Below are 18147 nucleotides of genomic sequence, written 5' to 3' on the forward strand. Positions count from 1 at the left end.
CAGCAGCAGCTAGTCAAAGATTCACATCAATGTCTTCAGCCAATTTGAGCAGAGTTGACACTCAATCTTCAGACAAGTCCAGTTCAAAACAATCACAAGCCACTTCGGGAAATGGTGGTAAAAAAAGATCTCTATTAAATTGGAGACAATCTCGTGCAGAATAATGAATATTTTAATATAAGTCTATATATTTTTATGATCTCAATGCCTTGTAAGCATTTTCACTTCCGAATCGGGAAGTCTAGCCAAACCGTGAGGAGCGAAAAATTCAAAGTGGGAGAGAAAAAAAGACGGATGCCATTGAACAATTGTAATAAAACTTGATTGGAAATTTATTTGAAGCAGTATTTAATTCTTTCAATAATCATCGTTTAACCATGTTCAGACTAGCAACTCAATCAGCCGTCCGTGCTTCTATCAGATCATCCATTGCCAGATCAGCTGCCCCATCAGTCGCTGTCGCTTACAGACCAGGAGCATCTTCATTCTTCCAACCTCGTTTCTATTCAAGTAAATTGACCCAAGATGAAGTGTTACGTCGTATTCAAGATGCTACTGTCCAATTACTTGCCACCCCAACTACTTTGAAACCAGAACAAAACATCATTACTGACTTGGGTTTAGATTCATTAGATGCTGTTGAATATTTGGTTGCTGTTGAAGAAGAATTCGATATTGAAATGGATGAAAACTCAGCTAACCAATTGAAAACTGTTGGTCAAATTGTTGAATATATAATCAACAATCCAGATGCTAATTAGTTTGCTTCATAGATATTTGTATTTTGAAAGAACTATGACTAATTAATAATCAAAGCTAATGAAATGAAAATAATAATAAAAAGGTAAAAAAAAAGTTAAAAACAAAGAAAAGGAGCATTTTGCTCTTTTATGAATGAAAGATGTTTGTTATTCCATTGTATATAATTCTTATTCCACGGTAGTTTTTATTGTGTTGATTTCAAATGTAGTTGATGTTTCAAAAAGTGACTCGACTAATCACAATGTTGATTACAAGTTTCCGGCTTTCTAATTCCTCATGATTCAAGCCTTATATCGATCAATATTCAAGCTAACTGTGCATCAACTGAATCAACTGTTTAACTAAAGGTAAAGGACAGCCATTTGGGTCATAATTTAGATCCATCTTTCAGTTTTTTAATTCATTCATCACTTTCTCTACTATTTGAAAGAACGAAAAAAGATATCTTCAAAATCAAACTTGTACGATTTCAACATCTACCACTTTCAATTTGATCCAAATCATCCAAATCATCATGGCTTATGAATTTAATTGTGCCATCATTTGTTCAAAGCTCATTTGTATGTTCGCGAATGACTTAAAACAAAAACAAAAAACGATAAACCTTTTTGCCTCACAACAAATCACAATCAGTCAATCCTCCACACGATGACAACTGATGAGCAAACTTTCAAGGATCAGCCAGATCCATTGAGCCACTCAGAAGCTGAAGATACTGAACCAGAAGATCAAGACCAACAAGAACAACCAACCTCGGGGATCCAAGGCCAGATCATACCCGATGAGAATCCTGATCAAATTGATGCAGATGTTGACTTAGCTAATGAATACCCAGATGACTCAGAGTACATTGAATTGGTACATCTAAAGATCCGCTCTATGGAGGACTTGAACCTAGGTCGTTTTGAAAACTTGAAAAGTTTAGTCTTGAGACAAAATTTATTGGATTCTATATCTGAAGTGAAATATTTGAATAAAGATGTCGAAGAGTTGGATTTTTATGATAATAGAATAAAACATATAAGTAGCCATTTGAATGAATTGACTAAGTTGGTTAATTTGGATTTAAGTTTCAATAAGATCCGTAATATTAAAAATATTGAAAATTTAAAAGAGTTGAAGAATTTATATTTTGTTCAAAATAAAATTAGTGAGATTGTCAATTTGGAAAATTTCACAAAGTTGATTAATTTGGAATTAGGTGGTAACAGAATCTCTAAAATTGAAAATTTGGATACTTTAGTGAGTTTACAAGAAATATGGTTGGGGAAAAACAAAATTTCTAAATTGGAGAATATGACAAAATTACAAAACCTAAAGATTTTATCTATTCAATCAAATAGATTAACCAAGATTGAAGGTTTAGAGAATTTAACCAATTTAGAAGAATTGTATCTTTCACATAATGGTATAAGCAAGATTGAAGGATTAGATAAAAACTTGAAATTGAACACGTTGGATATAACATCAAACAGAATAACAAAATTGGAAAATTTATCACATTTAAAACAATTAACAGATTTATGGGCTTCATATAATCAAATCTCATCATTTGAAGATGTTGAAAAAGAATTGAAAGATTTGAAAGAACTAGATACTGTTTATTTTGAAGGTAACCCATTACAACTAACAAACCCAACAGCTTATAGAAGAAAACTAATAATGTTCCTACCACAAGTCAACAAAATTGATGCTACATATGTCCGTTAAATAAATAGCAAGTTAATTTTTTTTTTTCATAATGTACAAAATTTGTTCAATCCTCTATACCTGGTCTAAATTCAGCACCACTCATTCTTTGATAATTTTGTTCATATAGATAATCTTTAGCAACTGGAACGGCTCTGTTGTGAATACTTCTAGTATCCAATAATTCAGGAGTCAATTCTTCAATTTTATTCACACCTAATAATCTCATATTCATTTCAATTTCATCTTTTAATAATTGAATCGCTTTAGTAACACCTTTATCACCATATGAGCTCATTGCATACAAGAAAGGTCTACCCAAACCAACACCTTTAGCACCAAGACACAAAGCTTTCAAGACATCAGTACCTCTTCTAACACCACCATCAACAAAGATATCAATTTTTTGATCCAAGCCTCTTTCTTTCAAGATTGGCATAACTTCAGCTAAAACTTCCACTGGGGCTCTAGTGTAATCTAATTGACGACCACCATGGTTTGATAAGACAACACCTTGTAATCCGTGTTCAGCAGCGAGTAACACATCTTCTTTTCTTTGAACACCTTTAATAACAATAGGCATCTTGGTAATTGATTTAATAAAAGCGATATCTTTCCAAGATAAAGAAGGATCAATAAAGGAGCTAAGAGCACGAGAAGCACCTTGACTTCTATCAATATCTTCATCATCACCTTGGACATCACTATCAGCTTCAAACTTCATCTTCATATCTTTTTCACGACGTCCCAAAGATGGCGCATCAACTGTTATGAATAAACCTTTCATACCTCTTTCCTCTGCGTGTCTCACAGCTTTCTCAGTGATTGATCTATCTGCATTAACATACAATTGATACCATTGTTGTTGGCCTGGGATTCTTGCATCGGCAATTTCATCAAATGAACATGAAGCTAATGTAGAAATCATTTGGACGACATCTTCACGACCTGCACCTTTTGCAATAGCGACTTCACCTTCTGGATGGCCCAATTTCGCCAATGCAGTGGCAGATATATAAAATGGTGCTGATGTCTTTTCACCAAAGAATTCAGTAGAAATATCAACATCTTTAACATCAATCAAGATTTTTGGATTGAAAAAGATTCTATGATAAGCATTATGATTTTCTCTCAGTGTGACTTCATCGTCTGCAGCGGAACAGTAATAAGCTAATGCAGGTGGTGGTAAGATTTGTCTTGCGATAGTTTCAAAATCATGAAGGTTTATCATTTGAGATAATGGTGGTTTTCTTTCGATTCTTTCCAATCTATCAATTTCTTCATCACTCAATTCTTCTTCTTCCTGTTCAAACTCACCAACTAATGGACCAAGATGCTTTTCAGGTGGGATAAATTTTTCAATAGTATCAGGTGGATGAATTGGTACAAAAATCTTTGTAGCATCTTTACCAGCATATCTAATAATGATTTTTTGACCACCTGGATGATTTGGCAAGAAATCTGTTAAGTCATAAACTTGACCGTTCAAGACAACCCATAGATCATCTTTTTTGTTATGCTGAGAAACAATTTCTGGTGTTAGTTCTATATCTTTCCAATGAGGAACATCTGCACTAATGAATTTGTCCTTTTGGTATAGATAATAAGAAGATGAAACAGCTGATAAAGAGATGGCTAATGCGATTAATGAATTTTTGGAACGATTTGAACCCCTTGTAGCATTGAGAAGTGGAGTCTTTGAAGAATTGAATCTCTGGGGGTTTAGCTTGCTAGCTAAAGATCTAAAGCTTGATCTAGCAGTTGCTGTTCTCAATTGACCTTTGAACATTGAGCAGTGGAATATTGACACTTGTTTATGTATTGTATGAATATTTAAAAAGTGAAGGGAAAAGTTTGTGGGAGGTCAGTCCTTGAAATATATATATCAAGAATGATGAATATCACACTTCCTCGAGGCTTTCACCAAAACTTTTCGGTTTTAGTGAAACCGGCCTATCCCAAGTCATTTTAAAATAAGCACTGAGATTACGTAATACTGTGGAGTAGAAAAAGAGCCCCCCACGAGATTGTGGTCACAGTGGGAAAGCGGTGGGGGGACAGAGTTTTCATTGTAGTGGGAGAATGAGCTGAAGAAGAGAAAAGACCAGGTTTTGATGAGAGATTCTATAGAGTAGAGGATGGTGATAGCTAACATCGTACTAGCTAACTATTAACGGTCTCCACTAGCCTGATCTTGATGATCCTGTTTCCTCTGGTTAAATCAAATCTCAGTTTCGCGCTCCTGTTCAGAATTTGATTTTTAGCGCACAATGAGTTGTTCCGATTCTCCATCTTGGAAAACAGCTTGTAACAATACAACTTTCACTAGCTGAAACCGTGTAAAATGGGTGGGATGCCAATAGCCAATAGGTTGTAGGCTATCATTAACGAGTTCGGAAAGTGCATTCCATATCATTTTACCTGGCCTGATAAAAATATTGTTCAAATTGAGCTGTCAAAGCTTTGCTACAATTCAGTCGCGATACATCAAAGATCAATCAGTTTAACCGTTGGACGTCCACAACCACCGCAAACCATACTCATTCAATTACCAATCAGCTCAAGACTAGCCTTCAAGAATCTATAGAGACTTACACACAACTATTATCAAAAGAAATCGCTTCGCTCTATACTGAGTCGCATAAAAATGTAATAGCGTGCGATAACCATATATTGAAGTTTCGCGAAACGCGAAAACAGTTTGATCCAAAAAAATTTGATGGCTACTTGAACCGAAAAAAAATACAATGAGTACATAACACTGTGAAAACTTTATGAGTAACTCCTGGATAAGAGGTCCCAGATGTGGTGTGGACAATTGTCGCTCAAAATTCTATAGGTCAGTGGATGGGAGACGGATCTGTCAATTTGGTCATGTTAATGAAGGTCATATAGAATTCAATGATGACGATGATGATAATTTTATTGTTACTAGAAGATTGAATATTCCAACTGTGACTACTGGGTTATCACAAGCTTCACAGATTACACCAGGCTTGCAAAAAGATGAAGCTAAAAGGAAACTGTATGGTGCTGCTGGTAGAGAACTATACTACAAATGTTTCCAGTGTGTGTTGAAATCCCAGATCAAATCGTTGATTAATGACCATGGATTACCTGAAATATTGGAGGTTGTTGTTAAAAGATATTATGTTCAGTACATTTCAATGCTGAATGATATAGATACTGTTGAAAAGAGCAATGGTAAGCTGGATGATGATGATGATGAAGAAGAAGAAGAACATGGAGAATATAGAGATAGTGAAGGTTTCACCACACAAGACACTTCATTTACTAATGATACATCAAACGAAGATCATGAATTCGGCTTCACTAAACTCCCTACACATATTGATAGTTTAGCCCTATGTTATCTGGGGTGTCGCTATTTAAATTTACCCATATTTATCAATGATTTTGTTCAATGGACAACAACAAATAGAATTCCATATATGAGAGCAAGTTTCAATGTCCCAAAAGTCCTGAGAGATAAGCTATCCATGGGTAAAGTACGATCATTTGAACCCAAAAGGCCACCATTGAAAGGTGATTTATGCTTTGCGATTTCCAAAGTTGCCACATCTTTGAATTTAAACCATTTGGAATTGAATTATGAACCATTATTGTTCAAGGCTATTAAAGAGTTGATATTATCACCACAGATTTATTTTGCAACTAAGAAATTCTTAAAGTTGAAACTAATCAAATTGGATATAAAACCGTTCAAAGGTACTAAAACTGCACAATCCTATATTAATGAATTCCCAGAGATTAAACTAATCAGTATAATCATCTCCATTACAAAACTTTACTTCATAAATGGTTCGGTTAACGAAAATCAACCCACATATGATTGGAAAAAGTGGAAAGAATTATTAGGAAACTTGGATTTGGACCAAGATGATGATAACAAGAATTTCCATAATGTTTTAACACAATTACTATTATCCAAGAATTCAAGTCTGGAAGTTATCGATTGGGATGAAGAAAAGACAAATAAATACTTGGATTGGTTTACTCACAAGATTGTGAATACCCAAGCTACTGAAGAAGGCCCCGCTGCAATGAAAAGATTGTTTGATATCTTCAAATTACCAGAGGATGATTCTCAAGAAGAGAACCTACAGCAACAACCAGTACAACAACCGCAAAGCTCTGAATTCACTGGGAAGGATGTCAAGAGTATAGAGAGTGCCTATACACAATTGATAGAATCAGGTTCCAATAAAGAAAAGCTCAGTGATGAAGAAGTTATGGAATTGGAGAAATTCATGATTGAGAACTTGATTTCGAATTTCGGTGTCACCACAAGTCAGCTTACTCATGCTGTTCGTCATGTGGAGCAAAAGTTTTTTTTCAATTGATCTGTGTCTCATGTTTTTCATGGTTTTTGTGAAATCGCATATTTTTTTTTGATTTCAGCGGTTGTTGAAAACAGAAGAAAAGTTTCATCTGAATACATTGACTTTTTGCACAAGCTTTTGAAACGCTATCTAAACTGGCGCTTAACATGGGAACTAAGCATAGGAGACGTGGTGGTAGAAAGAGAAGAGAAAGGAAAGCTGCAAAGTCAAGTTCAAAATCCAAGTTGTTCAAGATTTTGGATTTGTTTTTAAGATTGTTGATCTATCCAGGTTATGTTCTCTATGTTTTTTTGAAGACTGTCTTGATTATCAAGCCTAAAGAAACGGTGTATTCTATCAAGGAGAAGCTGAGCTTAAGTTACTATAAATCCAAAAAGTATTATAGAAAGGCTAAAAAATTCACTTTAGAGGATCCTGATAATGATGCTGAACCAACTTCTGATGATGACAATGATAATGGCGGTGCTTCGAAATCAAAGTTAAAGAAGAAGAAAAAGGTCAAAATGAAACTTTTGAAAAAGATTGTGATGAAGTTTGTTATGCTCATCAAAAAAGTATGGAGTCTTGGCTGGAAACTTCTTGTTAAAGTGAAATCTTTAAAGAAATATTTTGTAATGAAGATCAAGTGGACAATCAAGAAACTTTATGAAATGTGGTTAGACACCGAAAGAATTGTTTTCAAAATCAAAGGCTTACCATTTGCAATCGTTGAAAAAATCAAATCTTTTGTTAAAGATGCCATTGAAGAACCTGATGATAATGGTTATGATTATGAAATTGTCCCCAAATCAAGTAAATTCCCAGAACCAATTAGCTATTCTGAAGATAGAGATGCTGACTCAATAGATGAACTCATCATTACCAAAACGGTCACTGACTGGCCAGATAAATCACAGTTGTCAAGACCTTCAAGCTCAAGAGCTCTATCACAGTCGAGAGACCGCCCTCAAAGTCATCTATCAAGACTTGACATGGAAAGAATTGATGGTACTCATAAATATTTCTCTCCTCCAACAAATGAAGAATTGATTGATAATTATTTCAATACTTTTGATGCCATTCAACCACATGAAGCGCATAGAAATTCAGTTGCAAGAAGAAGAAAAAGAAGAGTTGTTACAGATGAAGATATTGATGCCATTGATTATGTTCCTAGTACTCCAGAGCGTCCTCTTACCCTCAGAGATGTGATTGCCCCAAGAGGATCTAATGACCGTCTTGAAAGAGACCACACGAAGCCACATGTGTCTTTTAATGAATAATGAAATGCTAAAAAGCTAACAATATTTTGTTTTGAAAAAATGGTAATTGTAGTTTTATTCATCACAGACGCGAAAAAAAAAAGCCTGTCGCGAAAATCAAAAATACAAAATGGCCAAAAAAAAAGATACACCATCTTTACAATCATTTAGGTCAAGTCATCAAGGCGCCATGGAACTACCCAATGATATCAAGCACCTCTATATAACATGGTTGGAGGAAGATGTGTTGGCTTATTCGTTGAGGGCTCAAAAATCTGCACTGTTGTATACTCGTGCACTTGAGAAACTACGGAACTATCCAGAACCAGTGTTGACACCAAGAGAGTTGATTAGAGTCCCATTTATCGGTGAGAAAATAGTGGGCCAAATGGAGAAAAGACTTGAGAAATATTGTAAAGAGAATGGCTATAATTTACCTATTGGTGTTAATTCTGTTCAGAGAGCCTCTAGTGGGAAAAGAACTAAGGCTACACTAGATGATAATCCCACAAATGATACAGCTGAGCCAAAGAAGAAAAGAGCAAAGAAGAAATATGTCCCTGTGAAAAGATCTGGTGGGTATGCTATATTGCTTGTTCTACTAGAGTTTGATCCGGGATGTAGTGGGATGACAAAAGATGCCATCATTAAGAATTGTACCCCATATTGTGATAAGAGTTTCACTGCAAATCCCAGCACAAACCAATTTTATTCGGCTTGGAGTAGTGTCAAATCATTATTAAATAACGAACTGGTGAAAGTTGAGGGAATACCAGCACATTACTATCTAACTGATGAAGGGAAGGACCTAGCAGAAAATTTGAAATTTGCTGATGAGATTGTGTTCAGAACTGATGCACCAAGGCCGTCTTCCTCTTCATCAGCTTTGAGAAACCCTGGAGTTGGTGATGAACCAATCGTCATGGATACTATCCCAGAGGTCAGGCCAGATATGAATAGGGTTATTCATAATTATAATAGTGTCAATTATCATTTTTGGGAACCTGGTACTTATACAGTGCGGTTTGTTGTTGATAATAGAGAAGTGAGGTCTTCTACAGATCGTGATTTCTTCCATAGAAAGCTTCAGCAATTGGGTGTGGATGCAGAGTCAAGACCGTTAACTGTTGGAGATGGGTTATGGATTGCTAGAAATAAAACCACCAATGAAGAAGTTGTTCTTGACTATATCATTGAACGTAAAAGATTAGATGATTTAGCTTCAAGTATCAAAGATGGTCGTTATAATGAACAAAAAGTTCGTTTGAAAAGATCTGCTGTGAAGAATGTATTTTATCTTATTGAAGAAGTTATGAGTTCTGATGTGCAACAAATGGCTGATGCTATTCAAACTTCAATGGGTATGGCGATGACAACAAGTAGTTTCCATGTGAAAAGGACTAAAGATGCAGATGACACTATTCAATTCATTGCAAAGATTACAAAAGAAGTCGTCAAATATTATACAGGGAAAAGACTTTTGGTATTGGAACCAAGAAATCTTGAATTTCAACAAGATTATAGAAGGGTTTTGGATGAATTTAGAGAAAAGTTTGGCAGAGGGAATATTGAATGTGCTCACAAATATTATACTTTTGACACGATGTTATCCAAAACAAAACTTATGACAGTGAGAGAAATGTTTGTAAGAATGTTGATGACAATTAGAGGGATTTCATTAGAAAAGGCTATAGCCATTCAAAAAGATTACAAGACCCCAAAGGATCTTATCAGGAACTTCGACGGGCAAGATCCTGAACTTGCAAAGAAGTATGGGAAAAGGGTACAAGAACTAATTGCTGATGTGTTTAAAAAGTAATGAATTAATGAGATGCATAAAGGTCATATTTGCGTATTCGCTGTCAACTCAGAGTCTCTCCTTCTCTTCACATAATGGATATCAATACCATTTCTGAAAACTTCCCTGATCTCTTCCAATGATAATCCTGCAACTTCGGGGTACCAACCGTATATACATCCCCAGGCAACGAAACAAACCGATGCAAACATAATACAAACCCCCGAGGGCAAAAGCGTATTCATCAACGATAAGAAAGTAACAGAGACTATAGAGTTTGTAATCCATCCTGTACATGCTATCATAGCAGCTCCTGGAGCTCTAGCCTCGAGCGATAAAAACTCAACGGAACTCCATGGTACAGTTCCTAATGCTGAGGCATAACTTCCAACGTAAACTAGGACAGAAACCACAAGAAGGATGGAGTAAAAGTTCAGTGAGGTGGATTCAATATTTTTGTCTGTTGGTAGTTGAGCTTTATAAAACCCAAATGCTGCAAAGAACAGCCCCAGGCCCATTATCCAAACCGTTGATAATAACATTTTCCGTCTACCAACTTTATCAATGAACTTTAGAGCAACGAAAGTGAACAAGAAATTGGTACCACTAATCAAAATTGAAACAATCAATGGGTCTCCAACACCAACTATCTTGAAAATTGTGGCTCCATAATACATAAATGAATTGAATCCGACCGCTTGTTGGAAGAACATCAATACACATCCAACTGTTAAAGCCCTTATCACTATTGGTGAGCCAAATAATCTTTCATGCACGGGTTTTTTCATTTGTACCTCATTTGATTTGATATCGTGTTGTATCGACTCGATTTTATCTAATATTTGTTGTTTTGTTGCATTGGGGTATAGCATAGACAGTCCCATGTGAGCCTTAATAAAATCATTATGGAGTAACAAATACCTTGGAGATTCTGGAATAAATTTCACCACACATAGGAACAACAATGGTGGGATTCCACTTGCAACAAACATCCACCTCCAGTTGTTTTTAGTATTTCTTATGCCATACGCAATTAAATTTGCAATGAATTGACCACCAGTTGTCGACACAGAGTTCAACGTTAACAGGCGACCTCTTTTCTTGGATGGTGAAACTTCAGATATATAAACGGGAACTATCATAGAAGCTGCACCCACAGCTAGCCCAACAACAAACCTACCAATGATTAAAAGTGGCACAGTATTGCTAAGTCCTAGCTCCACTGCTGATAATGCAAACAAAATACAACATAATGTGATGATCAGTTTTCTTCCAATCATTGTAGAAAATACAGCTGCACCAATAGCTCCAAAAAATGAGCCTATTGACGTGATGCCTGTTATAATTTCTTTCTCTTTTGAAGTGAGAGTAAATTGTGATTGGTCCAAAAAGATTAAAATACTGGAGATACATGCTGTATCATACCCAAACATAAAACCACCCACAGCAGCCGAACAAACAACTAAGGTGGAATAAAGACCTGTCTTTGTATTTTCTATGTCTTCTGATTCTTGAAAGAGGGAAGACTCAACGGCTGTGTTCACTGAGGGGCTGTCAATATCAGCGCCAGCCAGTAAGCTGGTCGTCTGTTTTGTATTCATTGAGTTTCCTTTTAACTGGGATCCAAAAAGCTGATCTGAAGGGGATTGTTTCGCAACTAGGTGGTGAACGGGTGAAATAGTGATGAAAGTGAAATGAGCGTGAAATCTTTCAGATCTTACTTCTTTTCGACTCCTGATGGTGGAGTGTACTATGAGCTGGGTAGAAAGATTTGTATGTTTGAAGATCTGTATACGTTCTTCGTTTTCTTATCTGTGGCGTTACCCCAGAAACATTCTCGAAATTTTCTTGGATCAAATTTTAGCTGCTGCCATTATTATACGTGTCAATAAATCTACCACCAGTCACTTCTCGCTGATATATCAACATGCAGTACCAGCTGAGAGGCTCAAAATTGAGCTCAAATTATTTCAAAGTGTCTCCTCTCTACAAATATGAAATTTTGAGTCTCATAATATAAAAAATTAAAAAATTGTTTATGATAGTTGAAATATTGACTCAAAATTATCATTTAGAGGGTCCCTTAAATCTTAGTTTCAAATAATTTTTAAAATTGATTAACTCAAAATTGACTCAGAATGTAAAAGCAAATACATCATAAGAAAGCCTGGAAATTTTGAATATTTACAAACTAATACTTGGGTACCCGTGCTTAAGAAAAAATTGAGTTATTTTAATCTAAAGAATTTTTCGGTAAAATGCGCCGCCCACGCCTGTGTATCAATAATTTCGCGAATATCCAACCACAATACCTAGAGGTTCAATAAAACCAAATTTCGGATCTTTAGACTCTACAAGATACTTAGGTGAGGGAATACGAATTTTTTGAAGCAACAATGACAATATATATATTAGAAAACAACTTTATCAATTAAGACCAAAGTAAAGTGAGAAGTCTCCAGCCTCTGATTTTTGGAGCAGGTTCTTCTGGATGTTCTTCTGCATCTTTGAATAATGAAACTAGATCCACTTCAGTTGGTCTCAAATATCTAGTTTTTTTGAAAAATTTCCAAAAGAAAAACAAGCCCCACGATAATGGAATAATGAAATATGAACTAAAGAAACTGCTTATCAAAAATTCACCATGAATGAAATTTTTGAAACCACCAGTCAACAACAAAATTAATGAAGCAATACCTGATGCCCATGCAGCCTGAACACCAAATTTAAACTTGTGAGGTAATCTTTCTCTAGGAATGCCTTGTGCTTTCATAGCCCTCGTTAAATGAATGTGATTAACGGAGATCAAAATCCAACCAAGCAATAAATTAGCAGAAGTTAAAGATTGAAACCAATTGAAAACATTTGCAGCATCATTAGAAACATTCATATAAGCCAAAGGCATAAATATAGCAACAAAAGTTAAGCCAACCCATGGAAGACCTCTTTTGTTAGTTTTCAAAAAGACTCTTGGTGCTTGATGTTTAACGGCCAATGCAAACAGAGTTCTTGAACCTGAAACAAGACTCAAATTGGCAGCACTGAAAGCAGAAGTCAAGACCGCAGCATTGATGATATGTGGAAGAACTTTGATGTTAGCATTTTTAATGGCAACAACAAATGGTGATGATTTGGCATTACCAGTGGAATTTGCAATATTTGGATCATCAGAAGAAACAATCAAAGTTAAACAAAGAACAGTAATCATCATCAATATAGAAACTCTGTAAAAAATTCTTTTACAAGCAGTAAAGACTGTTCTTCTAGGATTTTTAACTTCAGCTGCTAAAGATGGAACTGATTGAACACCACCAAAAGAGTAGACAACACCTGATAACGTCTTCCAAAATCCAACAAATTTACCTAAACTTCCAGTGGTAACATATTCTTTAAATGGACCTGGATTTCTCCAGTATTGAAATCCAATAGATTTATGATCTGGACCACCACCTGAAGTGATAACAATGGAAACAATGATCAACCCAGCTAATAATAGGATTTTAATCATTGCAAACACAAACTCAACTTCACCATAGAATCTAACAGTATAAGAATTTGTTGCAATAATCACAAAGATAATAATACTTATCCAAGCAGCTTGGGAAATATCAGTCCAATATGATACAATCACAGCAGCAGCAGAAATTTCACCAGGCATGATAGAACCCCAAACACTAATCCATCCATATGCAAACCCCCAAGCAGGATCCACAAATTGCTCTAAATGACGGACAGTTGCCGACGAAACTGGCATTAGTGAAGCAACTTCTGCCAAAGCCATTTGATTTAAACCAACAATCGTCGCAACAATACCAAAAGCAATAAACATACCAGCAGGACCCGTTGTGGCTAGAATGGATCCACTAGACAAGAAGATACCAGTCCCAAAGACACCAATCAAAGCTAACATTTGAATGTGACGTTGTTCCAAAGTTGCCTTTAATCTATTACGATCATGACCAAACACAGAAGATTCATCTGTTTCATTTTCTAATGCTATTTCTTGAGTTATACCACCTTTTTCTAATTCCGCTTGGTTATCAAATTGCTTTGAGGAATGAACCTCTATCTTCTCTTGATCAGTTGATCTTGATGAAGCTGACTCTATATTATTGTCATTGGAAAAGTTTGGTCTCCACACCATTTTCAGCTTTTGTAATTTGAAGTAATCAACTACGCTTTTCAGAGTTCATCAAGTTGCAGAATCAGGATACCATCTGGAACTTATACCAATCGTAATTATTCTGGAAATAGCATTTTGTGACAACTGTGGTTCCTTTGATCAATCATGATCAAGATATATCATCTAATCAGCGCATGCACATAGGCGACAGCTTTTTGTGAAAAATCAGTCATTTGTACGTTTTGGTGCCTCTTATGTTTTGAGAGGTGTGGTTAACCTATGGAAACAGCCGTCAAAATGTAAGTATAAAGTGGCATATAAATGAAACTATGGCTTCTTTTAATTTCGACTCAAAAATTTCAGTGCCCTATATGAAGGAAAGCTTCAGCATTTTTACCGTCCAAACCCATTCAATTCACCCAAAGGCCAAAGCCACACTATACTCTGGTTTGTGTGCCATATCATATCTATTCAAGTGTACAGTTTTTCAGGGGCATTTGTATGTTGATCGACTTTAATTAGCCTTGATAATTCTAATCATAGTTTCATCAACTCCCGCAACATAATCACGACCTGATCAAGAGAGAGTATCACCTTTCAAGGTACCAAACCTAAATATTTTCCAGTCTTGGTAATGGATTCGTCCTTATTGCGTTATTCATTTAACCGATAAATCTTTTCAAGTTGATATACGTTTTACACAACCGCTCCACAATTATGGCTTTCTTCCCATCGCGATTTCAAACTGAACCTTTCACCTTTAACACACCTAGAAGATAGAAACTAGAACCTAGAACAGAGAGAAATGTACAATTTGGCTGCTATAATGGCCAATGTATCATGATATTACAATCATCTGGGAAGGTATCTAGATTCTACAAATATTGCACAAGTGGATTACATGGAACTAAGTGAACTTTTCACGTAACTGGAAGTTCAAACGATTCTTAAAGCCCGATATCAGTCAAAAAAAGCTCAAACCCATACTACGTAGTTTATGGATAATTGAGCTACAGGGAAATAGTTAGCATATTGATCAAACAGAGGACAGTCCATTGATTCTTGTTGTACAAGGAACCTAACTCAAGCTCTTTTCCATGGTCAGCGCTTTTTGGAGGTACTTCATGAAACCTGGCATGTAGATCCGAGAAAAATCAAATTTAACCAAGTCAGCCACATCAACTGACAAATTACACTCACCATAAAAGACCAACGGCTTCAAATTTATCGAGAGAATAATGCTAAATACTTTAACAAGTTTAAATTGTGTGTAGCTCTTAGTAGTGCCTTTACCATTTCAGGCTATGGCCTGCCCTGACCATTTCATCCTTTTCGCGAACTGAGAAAAAAAAAACTGGGAGCCGGAAGAACAGCATTTGAAAAAGGGAGGCGAGTTGAGAATAACATCAACAACCGTTTTTGAGTCAATCAATATTGACTTTTCACTAGTCATTGAGGTTATTAACTAACAATTGATCTGGAAATTTCATCAAAAACATGAGTTTCAAAGGGTTTACCAAAGCCATTAATAGGGTATGTATGCATCATTTGCATTGTTGATGTTCCTTCGTGATGAGGGAATGAATCATTGATTTTCGATAATAAGACTAACCAATTGAACTTATAGGCTCCACAAAACTTTAGACAAAAGTTTCATATGGGTACAAGTACCTCAGATCCTGTTTATGAAGATGCTGAAAGAAGATTTAAGGAAATTGAAGTTGAAACTCAAAAATTGAGTGATGAATCCAAGAAATATTTCACAGCCGTTAATGGTATGTTGAATCATCAAATTGGGTTTTCAAAAGCTATGGAGGAAATCTTTAAACCAATTTCTGGTAAATTGTCTGATCCAAACTCAACTATTCCTGAAGATAATCCAGAAGGTATTGAAGCTTCAACACAATATAGAGAGATCGTGGCAGATTTACAAACTACATTGAAACCAGATTTGGAATTAATCGATACCAAGATTGTTAAACCTGCACAAGAATTATTAAAAGTGATTCAAAGTATTAGAAAAATGTCTGTTAAAAGAGCTCATAAACAATTGGATTTGGATAGACATAAAAACACTTATATGAAGTATGAAAACAAGAAGGAGAGAACTCCAAAAGATGAAGAAAAACTATACAAGGCTGAAGCTGATGTTCAAATTGCACAAGAAGAATATGATTATTATAATAATATGTTGAAGGAAGAATTACCAATCTTATTCCAAATGGAGGCACAATTTGTTCAACCTCTATTCGTTTCATTTTATTTCATGCAATTGAATATTTTTTACACATTATACAATAAATTTGAAGATATGAAGATTCCATACTTTGATTTGAATACAGATATTGAAGAAGCATTTGCTGCTAAAAGAGGTGATATTGAAGAAAGGGTTGCAGAAATTGGTATTACCCATTTCAAAGTTGGACATGCTAGAGCTAAACTAGAAATGACTAAACGTCGTTATGGTAAAGGAGGTGAAGAATCTCCAGGAGGTGTTGTTTCTCCAACCTCAACAGGGTCTAACCTACCACCATACACACCACCACCAACAGGTGCTGCTGGAGGTTATGGTCTTACACCACAAGGCTATCCAGATGAAAAGAAGGATCCATATGGTCAACAGCCAGCTTATGGCCAACAACCAGCTTATGGTCAACAACCGGCTTATGGCCAACAAGCTACACCTCAATCATACGGAGCAGCTCCAGCTTATGCTACACCACCTACACAATATTCAAGTCCAGCACCAGCAGCTGCAGTGCCGCAATATGGTTCTCCGGCACCAGCTCCAGTGCCAGCTCCAGCAGCTGAAACTTGTACAGCATTGTATGATTATAGCGCACAAGCTGAAGGGGACTTATCATTCGCCGCAGGTACTGTTATTGAAATTGTCCAAAGAACTGCAGATGCTAATGGATGGTGGACTGGTAGAGCTAATGGAGTTACTGGTGTTTTCCCTGGTAATTATGTTCAATTGAATTGAGAAGTTTCACCAGCATAATTCTATTCATTTTTTTCTATTCGTCTATTCGTTTTTTAATGCATCCTTTTCGTTCTACATATGTTTTTTTTTCAACTTCTATCTATTGTTTTTGTCTATACTATTTTTCATGAAGGATATCTAAGTTACTTGATTGATTACGATACTTTAATTCATGTACTTATTTTGAGCTAAAAAATGATATTGTAGACTTTGAAGATATCAAAAGATGAAACTACGTCAGCTGTGAAGTTATTTTTGGTGTAACAATGCGACTACCTGAGAACACATGTAGCACAAAAAGCCCTTGAGCAACTATCATCAGCTTTAGAACGCTGAGGAACAAAAAAAACCAGGATCCAGAGCTACAGAGCTACATCAATTGCCAACCAGCAAATTTCACATCTATCCAATTCTCGGAGGATACTTATTTTTAGCTATACAAGAGTTAATACACATCGAAGGATTTAACAAGCACTCTGCTGTGGATTCAATGCGTCTGGAATCCCAATTGAGAATGGTCCTTTGCCCAATTGAGCAGTATTGGGCCTCTTGATAAATTTTTTGATTCAATTTTGTATACGCTCAACAAAAAACTTATCAGCGACGATCCAGCTCTGAGCAATGAATAAAGATCATCGCTGGCTGCTGATTATATTTAGCATTCTCTCTGCCTAGTCCTAGCTGCTTGCCCAGCCTACGCTCCTATGTCCAGGCAGAGCTTCCCTGTCCCTTGCCCGGTGGCCACAGCTGCTGCCGTCTGCCTGCGCTAAAAATAAAGCGCTGAGCAGCGTGCTGGGCCTACCAGGCGCTTTGCTGGAGTGAGTGAGTGTTCCAGGCTCAAAACAAAATCACATCAACACCATCATCAACAACAACAACAACAAAAACTACATCACAACCGCCGTGGAATTGAAACTACAATTGTTAGCTCTTCAGGTCAACACCCATACAACAAATAAAACATCACAACAGAGTCAGAGATCAAAAGTCCCTGAACCTCATATTTCCCAAACATACCAGTTGAAATTTCGTGTCGTTTTTTTTTCTTCTAAAAGCTGAGTTGTGTCTTCTTTTTTTGCCTTGCCTCTCTAAAATAACTGTGAAGGCCTGAGAATACCATTATTTCACAAATTATCTGAACCATTTGATGGAGGGCGGCTACATTATACAATCATCACCCTGTTATT

General features: G+C 36.0%; 9 protein-coding genes across 9 annotated transcripts; 6 read left to right on the forward strand and 3 right to left on the reverse strand.

Annotated features, from left to right (window-relative positions):
• Positions 1-575: 575 nt before the first annotated feature.
• On the forward strand, positions 576-761 carry WICANDRAFT_22907 (uncharacterized protein; the record flags this gene model as incomplete). Its single annotated transcript, XM_019180965.2, has 1 exon — positions 576-761. A coding segment is annotated over one exon (186 nt), but the record flags the coding sequence as incomplete, so codon positions are not given.
• Positions 762-1410: 649 nt separating this feature from the next.
• SDS22 (type 1 protein phosphatase-activating protein SDS22) lies at positions 1411-2472 on the forward strand (the record flags this gene model as incomplete). Its single annotated transcript, XM_019185639.1, has 1 exon — positions 1411-2472. The coding sequence occupies one exon, from the start codon at positions 1411-1413 to the stop codon at positions 2470-2472; it is 1062 nt and encodes a 353-aa protein (XP_019039306.1).
• Positions 2473-2518: 46 nt separating this feature from the next.
• CYB2 (L-lactate dehydrogenase (cytochrome)) lies at positions 2519-4240 on the reverse strand (the record flags this gene model as incomplete). Its single annotated transcript, XM_019181835.1, has 1 exon — positions 2519-4240. The coding sequence occupies one exon, from the start codon at positions 4238-4240 to the stop codon at positions 2519-2521; it is 1722 nt and encodes a 573-aa protein (XP_019039307.1).
• A 985-nt stretch (positions 4241-5225) lies between these two features.
• Positions 5226-6815, forward strand: RRN7 (Rrn7p; the record flags this gene model as incomplete). Its single annotated transcript, XM_019183413.1, has 1 exon — positions 5226-6815. One exon carries the CDS (start codon positions 5226-5228, stop codon positions 6813-6815), a length of 1590 nt encoding a protein of 529 aa, XP_019039308.1.
• Positions 6816-6961: 146 nt separating this feature from the next.
• On the forward strand, positions 6962-8077 carry WICANDRAFT_62667 (uncharacterized protein; the record flags this gene model as incomplete). The annotated part of the gene is made up of 1 exon (XM_019183414.1): positions 6962-8077. The coding sequence occupies one exon, from the start codon at positions 6962-6964 to the stop codon at positions 8075-8077; it is 1116 nt and encodes a 371-aa protein (XP_019039309.1).
• Positions 8078-8246: 169 nt separating this feature from the next.
• MUS81 (Mus81p) lies at positions 8247-9875 on the forward strand (the record flags this gene model as incomplete). Its single annotated transcript, XM_019181660.1, has 1 exon — positions 8247-9875. One exon carries the CDS (start codon positions 8247-8249, stop codon positions 9873-9875), a length of 1629 nt encoding a protein of 542 aa, XP_019039310.1.
• Positions 9876-9898: 23 nt separating this feature from the next.
• CIN10 (Cin10p) lies at positions 9899-11455 on the reverse strand (the record flags this gene model as incomplete). Its single annotated transcript, XM_019185640.1, has 1 exon — positions 9899-11455. The coding sequence occupies one exon, from the start codon at positions 11453-11455 to the stop codon at positions 9899-9901; it is 1557 nt and encodes a 518-aa protein (XP_019039311.1).
• Positions 11456-12285: 830 nt separating this feature from the next.
• On the reverse strand, positions 12286-13998 carry WICANDRAFT_30075 (uncharacterized protein; the record flags this gene model as incomplete). Its single annotated transcript, XM_019181685.1, has 1 exon — positions 12286-13998. One exon carries the CDS (start codon positions 13996-13998, stop codon positions 12286-12288), a length of 1713 nt encoding a protein of 570 aa, XP_019039312.1.
• A 1476-nt stretch (positions 13999-15474) lies between these two features.
• On the forward strand, positions 15475-16960 carry RVS167 (amphiphysin; the record flags this gene model as incomplete). Its single annotated transcript, XM_019181839.1, has 2 exons — positions 15475-15510; positions 15605-16960. The coding sequence occupies 2 exons, from the start codon at positions 15475-15477 to the stop codon at positions 16958-16960; spliced, it is 1392 nt and encodes a 463-aa protein (XP_019039313.1).
• Between the last annotated feature and the right edge of the window lie 1187 nt (positions 16961-18147).

Source organism: Wickerhamomyces anomalus (assembly GCF_001661255.1).
Source record: "Wickerhamomyces anomalus NRRL Y-366-8 unplaced genomic scaffold WICANscaffold_3, whole genome shotgun sequence".
NCBI lineage: Eukaryota > Fungi > Ascomycota > Saccharomycetes > Phaffomycetales > Wickerhamomycetaceae > Hansenula > Hansenula anomala.